Source organism: Lolium rigidum, chromosome 5, assembly GCF_022539505.1.
Source record: "Lolium rigidum isolate FL_2022 chromosome 5, APGP_CSIRO_Lrig_0.1, whole genome shotgun sequence".
In the NCBI taxonomy this organism is placed as follows: Eukaryota; Viridiplantae; Streptophyta; class Magnoliopsida; order Poales; family Poaceae; genus Lolium; species Lolium rigidum.
Window position 1 is genome coordinate 159,191,927 of NC_061512.1, and position 12,526 is coordinate 159,204,452.

At 49.5% G+C, this 12,526-nt stretch overlaps 1 protein-coding gene across 1 annotated transcript; it reads right to left on the reverse strand.

Moving 5' to 3' along the window:
* Positions 1–4,733: 4,733 nt before the first annotated feature.
* On the reverse strand, positions 4,734–6,053 carry LOC124653842 (sufE-like protein 1, chloroplastic/mitochondrial). The gene has a single exon (XM_047192904.1). The coding sequence runs from the start codon at positions 5,970–5,972 to the stop codon at positions 4,884–4,886; it is 1,089 nt and encodes a 362-aa protein (XP_047048860.1). The 5' UTR covers positions 5,973–6,053; the 3' UTR covers positions 4,734–4,883.
* Positions 6,054–12,526: the final 6,473 nt, after the last annotated feature.

A 12,526-nucleotide genomic window follows, 5' to 3' on the forward strand; every position in this document is an offset into this window, starting at 1 on the left:
ACGTGTTCGATATTGATGGCCTTCAAAATCCAACTCAACACTAATAAAAGTAAGAGAAGTTTTTCTACAAAAAATTCACAACATCGTCTAATTCTAAATGGAGCTTGTATTACTTTTTATATTCTTTCTTTAACTGCTCCCTAGCTATCCCCACTCGGTTAACTTGTGTGGACATCTGTTAAATTTTCTTGTGAGGAATGAATGCTCCTATTGGAACCATATTTCAGGATTCGGATACTACTTCAGAATGAAATGCTCCAGTACAAAACGTATTTCAGAATCATATGCATATGTTTCTCAAAACCATCCCAAAGTATGCAAGTCCCGGAGCCTAATTTCTATGAAGATTATGGTGTTTACATTTTATTTTGTTATGCAAATTAGGCTAAATAGCACGTAACAGTCTTTTGTTATCCAACTATTTAATTTTTTAGACAATTTGCATATAAATTACCTACGGATGCTATTTTTTTCATAACAACTAGAATGATTATGATTTTGCATTTTTTGTCTTCATTACGTAAATTTAATAAGAAGCAACATGTAAGGGTGATAGATACAATTTGTCATCTGAATCTTTTTTTACAAGTAGCATGAGTAGGTCTTACTTATTCTCTCACTATGTAATATCAGGAAATTTTACATGTAAGGTCTAGATCCTTTTTTTCCTGTATGTGCCTACAAATTTATCACTAAGTGAAACTAGGCTAAATATCATGTAAATTTTTACAACTAGCTAGGTTGGTTTTCACATAAAAGTGTGTTGAGTTAAACTGGCTGCTGATTTGTGTTTATGTTATACTACCTCTGTTCTTTATTAATTGACGCCAGGCATGTACGTGTGTAGGCAACTTTCTCTGTACAACTCACGTCAATTTAATCCGAACGGAGGGAGTAACTTTTAGAGGGGAAGGCTTGGGGTGTTTTTCTTCAATTTCCATAGGTGGACTGTCACGCCAGGTTTTATGAAGCACATCTAAATTAAGAAGAAGAAAAAAAATCTATGATGAAGCACTTCTAAACACGAAAATTGTTTACTAGATTACAAGCAATTGACATGAATTTTACATTTCAAGCAACTGCGTATTTTTAGGTATAAATTCATGTAAATTTACTTTTCCATAAAATCATTCAGAAATTCATTTTACTAGCTTACAACCTATTAACAGGAATTTTACATTATTGGCAAACATGTAATTCTAGGTACAAATTCATGTGATTTTCTATTTCATAAAATCATCAGAAACTTATTTATTAGCTTACAACCATAAAATAATTCAGAAATTATTTGCAAGATTACAACCTTTTAGCATGAATTTTACAGTCCTAGCAACTAGGTAATTCTAGGTACAACGTCATGTAGTTCTACTTTTCCATATAATCATACAGATTTTTTATTAGCTTACAGACAATGAGATGAATTTCGCGTATATCAGTTGAAGAGATGCTGAAAAGTGACAGCTGTTGTTTGAACAACGACCTGTTAACTTAACTTTTTTAGCTGCATTTAGAGCCGTCTCATACATTTTCAGTTCAGCATGCATGTGATGTGAGACTGCTAGTCAGGAAAAGCAACCTTGCAACAAAAGACAGATAAATGATGGGAAACGCTGCCGAACCCCCGGGGAATAGCTCTCTGATCCTCCCCCTCGCGCGCACGACACGAGCATCTCCTTCCTCGGGAGAGAAGTATCACGAGGATTTTCATCCCTGCTGAAGCATTCGCTGCCTCCTCCCGCCGTCCTTTGCCGGAGCGCTGGCCCGAGCCGCAGCTCCGCTTCCTCGCGCCGTCCTTTGCCGGAGCGCTGGCCCGAGCCGCAGCTCCGCCTCCTCGCGCCGCCCCGCTTGCATATCTGCCGCCGCCGCGAGCCGGAAAGCTTCCGCCGCTGCCGCGCGTCACCCCGCGGAGCATAGTCGTCGCGCGCTTCCGCCGGTGCTGCTCCTCCTCCCGCGGAGCACCACTGCCGCGCCTCCCCTGCGGAGCCGAGAAGATGACCGCGCGCGGGGCAAAGGGCGCTGATGCACGAAGGTGGTGGCACTTGGCTCGGAGAAGGAGCCTGCTGCAGGCCGCCGTCGACGCGGCCTCGTTGCCGAATCCACCAATGTGTCGGTGCCACCGTATTCCTCGCCGGTGCGTTGCGGCCGGTCGGTCCCCTCCCCTCCACAGCGTCGTCGCCTGCAGCTCCCCCGATTCCTCACCAAGGGGGACGCGGCCTGCAGACCGCCACTTGCTTCGAGGGGTGGCGCATCTGGTGCTACGATGGAGGATGGTGGTGCTAGAATGCTACAAAAGGTCGGCGGCGCTGCTACACACGGCTCGCCGTGCCGCTACAAAAGGTCGCCGACGCTGCTACACACGGCCGGCCGCGCCGCTACACAAGTGTGTTGGCGCTGCTACACACGGCCGGCCGCGCCGCTACAAAAGGTCGCCGGCCGGCGCTGCTACACACGGCCGGCCGCGCTGCTACACAAGTTCGCCGGCGCTGCTACACACGGCCGACCGCGCCGCTACAATTGGTATAATATTGTTGCTTCGATGTTTCTGGCGAACTTCTCCGGCGAAGTCGGATTTGCTACTTTTGTTCTATATATCATTGCTACAATTGTTCTGTATTTCTGCTATAAGTTTTCCGGCGAGGTGTCCGGTGAGGTCGGTTTTGCTACAATAGCAAAAAAAAGCTGCTACAATTTTTGTGTTTTCTTGCTACTTTAGCATATATTTTTTGCTACCATGTCTTCGGTGAGGTTTCCGGCGACGCCTCCAGCGAGTTCCCGGGTGACATCTCCGGCGAGTCTTTTTGCGAGGTCTCCGATGAGATCGGTTTTGCTACAATACCAGAATTGTTTTGCTACAATAGTACAACATGTTTGCTGCATAGTCTCCGGCGAGTCGGAGATCGGTTTTGCTACAATACCATAATTGTTTTGCTACAATAGTACAACATGTTTGCTGCATCGTCTCTGGCGTGTGTATTTTGGGTATTTTGGGTGAACCGTGTTTTGCTACAATTGGGTTGACTTTGCTACAAACGAACCGTTTTTTGCTACTTTGGTACATTATGATAGCAAAAGTGGGACTAAGGTATACTGTGACACGTGTCACGATCTAGACGGTCCAATCGAGCTAATCCAACGGCTGTCCACCCGGGGGATTAGAAATCTAATCCCCCGGGGGACGCTCAGCAGTCCTAATCCCCCGGGGGACGCTCAGCAGTCCCCCCGGCGTCAATTAAAAAACACGATCAGAGGGAGTAATAATTACATGACCATAACTTAGATACTAATGTAATCCTCTTCAGAACAGTACACATTGCTTTTAATCTAACTGCTACATACGGCTGATATAGCTGCTGGACATGTGCTGCATCGCACAAGGAGAAATATCTAACTTCGCTGAAAGTTAGGCAGAAATATTGCACAGCCATAATATACAACTTTTTCTCTATTCATTCACTTAGAAAGCCAAACGTTACATCGCGAAGAGTGCATTTTGTCGAAATCAACCATCAAGTTATCTATCACAGGGAGGCGTAAATTTCCTCCACCAATTCTCAGTCTACCAATGCCCCGTGGCTTTCTTGGAAGAAGAATGGAAATAGCTCATCAAAGCCAAAAACAGAAGGATAGACAGCAGCAGTCATATTACTGCTTCAGTAAGGATGACTGAACTATAAGGGAAAATGTCTGTATTTTCTGTGAAAAGAGATACTCAAAATAATTTGGATGCTTAGTGCAATTGGAAATTATTTTCCATGATAAGCAAAACTGCAAAAGAACTGGTAAAAACATGCACTATTAGAATCTGAACATTATGGTGTTGTTCTCCCTACACAATAATACCAGAATAAGCTATAATCCAATTTAATAAAGAAAATGCCGACTATAATTTCAGTGGAATTGCAATAGTCCCAGATAGTCCTGCCTCAGAGGCGGATGGAGGATTCCCATATAGGCTAAATACATTGGCCTCAGAGGCGGATGGAGGATTCCAAGGATGCCACCAAGGTAGTGATCATTAGTGTTATGGATTGGTCTCACACTAGTTAAAAGAGGACTGGAGGAGAAAGATTACACAGTTCTTGCAAAACTAAATTCTCTCTGAACTGGCAACCAACCAGCTACCAAAAATTCTGTATGCTTGAATTGATGGTTCTGAGTTCTTGTGAGAGCTCTCATATTAGTTGCCATTATGTACAATTTCGACATAGTCCAAATAAAAGAAATGTAATTGGTGGCTCGACTAAATACTGGCATGAGGTACTGTGAGTTTATTCAAGTTTTATAATCCTGATAACCACCACTGAGGATAAAAAGATTGTGCGGTGATTAATTTCACATATCAGACTGAAGTTTTATCTAGGTTTATTAATCTGTTACAACAAGGGGTACAAATTGGTGACCCTCAGGGTAACCTCTAACCCTCTTTAGTTGAATCAAACAAACTGAACAGCCTAAGGGTCACCAATTTACATGTCTAGTTACAGCTTGGATACCGATACATCTGGTTTTCAGGCTACTGTTTCAAGGGGGCAAGCTGAATCCAAGGAACTTGGCTGCAAGGCTGGATTTGTTGATGCCTTGGATTTACATAGTACCACACATTACAATAGACCTCAAAGAGCTGTAATCATGCAATGTATAAGTTATGTAATTGGGTGGTGAAGACAACCATTGCACTCTATTATTAGTATCATGTAAGTTTTTCATTGTATATCCGGAAGACCCTATTCCGCTGGTGGCACAACAAGTATCATAGTGAAGTATCTTCAAGCCATCAAGAATTGTAAAAGGAGAGTTCTCAGCAAGTGAGAAGCACTAGTCTAGGTAAATTTACAATGCGGCAAAAATGAACCTCACGCGCGACATCACAATATATGTGGTACCTAGACTTCGGACGGTGTCTTTGCATCGATGGACAGCGCGTGCAGCCCAGTCTTGAGCTCGTCCTGCAGGAGATCATACACAGCCCTGTGTCTCTTGAGCATGCTCTTCCCCTCAAACTCCTTGGACACCACCCGCACATTGAAATGCGTCTCTCCGTCGCTGCCTGCTACCCCAGCATGCCCCTTGTGCTGATGCGAAATGTCCTCGACGTTCAGCTCTACTGGAGAAAGCCCCCTCTCCAAATTGTGCCTTATCCTCTCCTTCCTGCCACCTCCAAGGTTGCCATTTCCTTCCACTATCGTAGCTGGTTCTTCCTCCTGGAATTGGTCCTCCTCAGGGGTCTCCGCCTCTGAACTCTCGGGCATTTTTTGGGTTTCGAAAGCCGCAAACTGAGGCTCTTCCTTCTGCACGGCAGGCGTTTCAGCAGGCTGCTGAGGGGTTTCTTGGCTGCCGGTCGCGTCCTCGCCCGCGGCGATTTGCAGCGCCTTGAGCTTCATGAGGTTGATCATGTTGAGCAGGCCGCTGTTCCGGGACGGCGAGAGGCTCTGCCTGATCCCGAGCATCTCGATGAACTCGACGGGCACCATGGCGACGTCCCTGGCGGGCGCGCCGGAGAGGCCGAGCACGAGCAGCGCGGCGAGGCCCTTGGTGAGCTGCGCGTCGGAGTCGGCCTGGAAGCTGACGCATCCGGGCGCGTCCAACTCCGGAGCGGCGTGGACCCAGACCTGGGAGACGCAGCCGCGGACGCGGTTGGCGTCGGTCTTGAGCGCCGGGTCCATGGGCGGCAGGCGGGCGGCGTAGGCGAGGAGCTGCTTGTAGCGGGTGCGCTCGTCGGGCACGGACTGGAAGAGCGCGATGATGTCGCGGAGGGCGGGCGGGAGCTGCGCCGGGTCGACGGGGGAAGCGGAGGGGGAGGAGGTGGAGGGGGTCGGGGAGGCGGCGGACCTGGCGGCGAGGCGCTGGAAGGAGACGGGGCGGGAGAGGGAGAGGGCGAGGAGGTGGGGCTTGGAGAGGAGCGGCTTGGAGAGGGATGATGAGGAGGAGAGGAGGCGGAGGTGGGCCGCGGTGGTGGCGGCGGCGGACGCCATGGATGGATGGATGGCGGCGGAGGGGCGATGGTGATTGGGGAATCGGAGGTTGGGTTGGGTTTCTCTTCCGGCAATTGGGGGGAGAGGCCAGCTTTGTTTGGTTTTCTTCTTTCTTTTTGGGGAGATGCTCTCTAGCTGTAGCTCTAGGCCACGGAATCAACCCACGTTTTTTTTTTTTTTTTTTTTTGAAGCCTTGCCTATATTCATATTGGAGGAATTACAGGCAGGATTACACCCTCTGGTGGATCAGTGAACCACGTATGTCTACCACCATCAAGAGATGTGGCATATCTAGCTAGTCTGTGGGCATCCCCATTAGACTCTCTACGTTCGAAAACAAAACGAACATTCCCTCTAAGCCTTGCTCTCTCTCTAATCTCAGCAAGGATGGAACCATAGACACCCAGGTTTACACCCTGTAAACCCTTGATCACATTAGCGCAGTCTGAAGCCACCAGGATTTCAGCCAAGTACAAGTCTTCAGCCGCATCCAAAGCTTCTCTACACGCCAGCGCTTCGAGTATGCCCGGCTCAGTAAGGCCATCAAAAACCATCGCAGAAACACCAAGAACATCACCATTCTGAGATCGGCAGACAACACCAACAGCCCCCCTTGCCGTACCTTTTGAAACTGCAGCGTCAACATTTATCTTTGTTACTCCCTCAGGAGGTGCAATCCATCTTGGGGACACCGTAGAGCTCGTTCTGCGCGCCACCGAACAACTGGATTCCTTATTCGGTTCCCCCTCACACGCAGCGAGGTCGTCCAAGAAACGGTTCACAAAGGACACCGTCGCCATCGGACTCTGATAAACCTCCTCATGGATAGCCTTCCTTCTAGCATGCCATATAGCCCACATCGTAACCAGCATCCGAGAACGTTGGGGCTCCTTCCAATTCTCAAGCACATGAAATAACCAAAGCCTAGCCACAGGCTCCGCTTCCACTGCCAGCTGATCAGTGATTTCTTCACCCATTAGCGACCACACGCACCTAGACATGTTACATTCAAAAAGAGAATGTCGCCACGAATCCTCCATTCCACAGATGGAACAAGCCGGGGATGGTGCCATGTGCCTATCATGACGAACATCGCCCGTAGGAAGCGAATGTCTCGCAACCCTCCAGAGAAACACACGGATTTTTGAAGGGACAGGAACCTTCCAAAGCTTCGTCCAGGCTTTCTCTTCTCTCATGGGGTTCGAAGTGGCAGCCCTCTCATCAAACCAGTCCTCTCTGGCACTCTTGGTAGCCACGATCGCTCTATAGCAAGACCGCACCGAGAAAACGCCCGTTGTTTCGAAGTGCCACCCCCAAAAATCGGGTGCTCCACTCGTGCGCAACGGTATGCTGCGAATAACCTCACAGTCCATGGGCCAGAAGAATTCCTCCAGCTTCTCTGTATTCCACGCCGCGAACTTGGGGGTCATATAATCACACACCCGAGATGGGGCGCCATCTTTCTTGGGAGCCACAGGTCGTCTCCTCTCATCACGGGGAAGCCAGCTATCCTCCCATGCATCCGGTGATCGGCCGTCGCCAATCCTGCGGATGAGGCCGATCTTCGGAGTGTCTCGTCCTTCAATCAGAGCCCGCCGGACACGAGAGGGTGGGACCCGGCCTGCGCTGACAAGATGTCTGTGTTAGGAAAGTATACTGCCTTAAGCACCCGGGCACTCAACGTCTCAGGGCATTGCAAGATGCGCCATGCCGATCTTGCCAACATAGCCAAGTTGAACAGCTCAATATCTCGGAACCCCAGGCCCCCTGCATACTTTGGCTGCGTCATAGATTCCCAGGAGACCCGAGCAGGTTCTCCTTTTGCCTTCTTTGCTTCCTCACCAGAATTTGCGAAGCATAGAGTTGATGTGTTCGCATAAACCCCTTGGTAACTTGAAACAGGACATCGAAAATGTAGGAACAGCCTGAGCCACTGCTTTAATGAGAACTTCTTTTCCTCCAACAGACAACCACTCGCTCCATCCATCCCAGGACCTTTTTCCAAACTCTATCCTTTAGATATTTAAAGGCACCATTCTTGGATTTTCCAACATCAGATGGCATTCCAAGATATTTTTCATCGAGGGTCTCCTTCTGTACATCCAGACACATTTTTATTCCCTCACGAACACTTTCCGGACATCCCCTGCGAAGAAAACGAGATGACTTATCCATATTGATCCTCTGCCCCGAAGCCTGGCAGTACATCTCCAGAACTTCCTTGATCTCTGTCGCACCCTCGGCACTTGCTTTGAAGAACAGCAGGCTATCATCGGCGAAGAGTAAGTGGTTTACTGCCGGAGCAGTGGGGGCCACTTGTATACCACGAAGCACAGATGATTGATTTCTAGATTTTAGGAGGCACGAAAGGCCCTCTGCTGCCAACAAGAACAAGTACGGCGAGATAGGATCACCCTGACGAATCCCCCTGGAGGGGCGAAACTCTTCCTGTGGTGTACCATTAAACAACACCGAGAAAGATACGGTCGAAACCAGTCTCATCACTAGTGTCACCCAGGTTCTACTGAAGCCCAACTTGAGCATTATGGCCTCAAGATAGCTCCACTCAACCCTGTCATACGCCTTTCTCATATCCAGCTTTAGTGCACATGCTCTATGCATCTTCGATTTATTCCTCTTCATGAAATGAAGGCACTCATACGCTGTAATGATATTATCCGTGATCAGTCTTCCAGGAACAAAAGCAGATTGTTCCTCGGAAATAATCTCCGGTAAGACTTTCTTCAGCCTATTCGCCACCACTTTACTTGCAATCTTATATATCACATTGCACAGACTTATAGGGCGGAACTGTCCCATTTCCTTAGGACTCGCTATTTTTGGGATCATCACAATGAAGGTTTTGTTAATCACCTCCGGACTCTCCTCACCCTTCAAAACTCTCAGAACCACCTTCGTCACCTCCTCACCACAGACATCCCAGTTCCTTTGGAAAAAATGGGCTGGGAAGCCGTCAGGTCCCGGAGCTTTAGTGGGATACATCTCAAAAAGGGCCTCCTTTACTTCCTGCATACTGAAAGGTGCATCCAGCATTGCATTCATATGCACATCAACCTTTGCCGGGACAGTATCTAAGACACCCTCCATCCCATTTACTCCCTCATTCGAGTACAATTCCCTATAAAAATCGCTGGCTAGGGTGCCCTTGGCTTGGTCAGTTGTCACCACTGACCCATCAGTCCTCGTCAGTTCCGCGACTGCATTTTTCTTCTTCCGCATGGTAGCACGCATATGAAAGAACCGGGTGTTCTTGTCCCCTGCCGCTAACCATTGGATCCGCGACCTTTGTCGCCACATCACTTCTTCTTGCTCAAGTAATTGGGAGATATTGGCAACCAACTCAAGCTCTCTGTCACATGGACCATCCCTTGACAAGTTGCTTCTCAGAACTCCCAGTTCACCCCTCAAGTCCTTTAGCTTCTTCTGAATGCTGCCAAAAGAATTGACACGCCAGAGCGCCAAGTCAGACGCTACTGTCTCCAGCTTATGATGAATATCATCCACTGTATTGGCCGAGCCCCCTCGCTGCCATTTCTCCTTTAGCATAACCGAGAAATCTGCATGGCTTTCCCATGCAAGCTCATACCTAAACACTCCTTTCCCCGTCGCCGCTTCCTCGAGCCTTACGTCGTACGCGAGAGCGGGATAGGTAAGTGATCCGACGTCGCCACCATAGTCAAGTGGCGCACCTGCTGCCTCGGGGTAACGAGCGCACCACGCCGGGGAAGCGAGGGCACGATCCAGCCTCGTTCTGCGGTAGATGCCTCCGACACTTTCCTCTCAAAAGTCCGGGGCACTCCCTTATAGCCAAGATCATGGAGTCCGTGAGACGTCCACCATCTCTCTAAAACCAGCCATTTGGTCGTCGCTCCGTTCGGTCGCTCCTACATGTTCAGCACGGTGAAGGACTTCATTGAAATCCCCGATGCACAGCCACGGAAGATCATTTGCCGAACGTATATACTTGATCATATCCCACGTTTTTTGCCTCTCGTTGACCTGTGCCTCTCCATAGACAACAGTAAAACGCCAAGGCTCAGATCCCTGCTCCGTAACAATCATATCAAGATGGTACTGCGAGTAGGGCAAGACTTCCACTTTTATTTCATTATTCCAAAATAAACCAATACCGCCACTGCGGCCAGAACTACTAACGACAAAACTCTTATCGAAACCTAAAGAACGAGATAAATTCTCCACCCTTTTCTTATGCAGCTGAGTCTCCACTACACAAAGAAAGGCTGGGTTATGCGGCTTCGCTAGATCACGAAGCTCTCGAGCCGTCGCCGCTCCTCCCAAGCCACGACGGTTTGCACTCGGGATACTCATTGCGCCGGGCGGCGCTCCTCACCGGAGCCCGCCGTTGAGTTTGCTTTTGAGTGTTTCTTCGGGCGTTTCTTCTCCCGAGCCGATGGAGGCGGAGGAGGGTGCCCTCCCGAGGAGCATACTCCTTGGGTCCTAGCTCACCATCAAAATCCAGCTTCTTCGCTGCATCATTCTTATCCTCGGGGATTCTACAATCACCCTGTATCTTTCCATTCCAACCTCGGAACATCCGGAGTTGGATGTACCCCTTTCACTTGGGCTCACCTCGGTCAAGCTAGCATCGGCCGATGTTCTTTTACGAGTTTCCCCAAGCGCCGGGCGATCGATGCACCGGGCCACCGCCACGGCCTCGGTGTCCTACACCTCCTCCGCCACCGGTGCGACCAAACCCCTCCTCGAGGCCGACCTCGTCCACCCACGGCTCGGCCACGACCTTCCCCACGTCCCGGCGCCGGCCACGACCCTCACTTCGGCCGTGCCTTTGCTTTGGGAGAAAGGTTCAACATTTGGGTAAAGTTGGGATCTGTTCCACGGCGTATACTGCTAACATCCATGTACCAAAACCAAGGGTCTCCGGTGGGTGCTCACCTGCCCCACACTCCTCCTTCGAGATGGCCCGGAAACCACAAGCGGCACAGAAACGAGGTATTTTTTCATATTTGACACGCATAACCACCGGCGGATGTCCCTCCGGTTGTATTGTTACAAACCTCGTCAACTCCTTCCTCACATCCAGCCAGACCCGTGCCCTGACGAAATCACCACCATCAACACGGATATCAATTGTAATCACCTCCCCAACTTTAGCAGCAAGATCCAACATGATTGGTTTCTTCCGGAATAGCTCAGGTACATCATGAATTTGGATCCAAGCATGGATACGGTTCAGCTCAACAGATGAGGCCTTGCAGCTCCCATCGTATTTCTCTATTAACAGCCCCTGCTCTCGAAAGATCCAGGGCCCCTGCTCGGTAATCCGCTGCCAATCACCCAGACAGTTTGCCTGGACAATGAATTTATTGTCCTCAATATCTCTGATAGTTACATCCTGCGCCGGCGCCTAAGCATACCGCATCGTCTTCTTCATCGATGTAGCACTGAACGGCCTCGGTGTAAGAACACGCATCACCGCCATCCACTTCGTACTTTCCTTCAACGCTTCCACATCCTCCTTTGGAACAAAAACTCCACCAATGTCCTCCCCCTTGAGGTTCAAACTCTTCGACAATTCCTCCAGCGTCGGTTCCGATCGGGGCGGGACCCCGATCCGCTGGCATCTCTCTTCTCACCACCCCCTCCATGGTCTTACCTCCCAAACCCTAGGCGTTACGGGAACCAAGGCCGGGTAGTTGCACAAGGCAACCCCTTTGTCAGCCCGAGTAGCCACCAGGAACGACGTAGAGGAGGGGAAGAGACGAACCTGGCGGTGGGAGATCTGCAGAAACCTCGCCGGCGTCGTGATCGCCTCCGAGTCGCCAAACCCTAGCCGCTCACGCGAAAAGGTACCGGAATCAACCCACGTGGATGACTATTGTCATTGTGCACATGGAGATGGACTTGTTCATCTGAAGATCAGCCCATCCGGCCCGACCTAGTTTTGCTTTTGGACTGGTGAAAGAACATCTCTTGCATTTTGTTTTGTGTGTTTGATGTCAATATATGTGATACACTAATGTTTGATTAAGTGGTACAGGGATTACATAGTTTCATATTTGCGTGTGTTGGATTTGGTCGGTCTGTCAAAAGATAACAGGAAAGTTTGGCTAGGCCGGATAATCCGGGCCGGATATTCTTGAAATATCCGGCCCCCTGATTTTGGCTAAGTCTTCGAGGAAAAGCAGCTCAGTGGGGGGGCCGGACATTTGGCCGGATAATGTCCCGGTATTGTACCAGGGCCGGATTATCCGGGCCGGATATTTTGGAAATATCCGGCCCCCTCGATTTTGGCTAAGGACTCGGAGGAAATGTGAATCAGTACATGGGCCGGATATTTGGCCGGACAATGTCACACTTTTGTTCTGTAGGCCGGATTATCCGGGGGGGGGCGGATTATCCGGCCCCTACTTACACCGGATTATCCGGCCCCCCCGGGAGCATCAACGGCTCAATTTCGAGAGGGGGTATAAATACCCCCCTTCTTCTACCTTGGTTGCTTGCTCAATCATTACACAAGAAATCTGTCAAGCCACCTCCATTAGAGCCACCTC

Excerpts from the sequence above, each read along its gene's own strand:
- LOC124653842 (XM_047192904.1), bottom strand. The coding sequence starts at position 5,972 with ATGGCGTCCGCCGCCGCCACCACCGCGGCCCACCTCCGCCTCCTCTCC.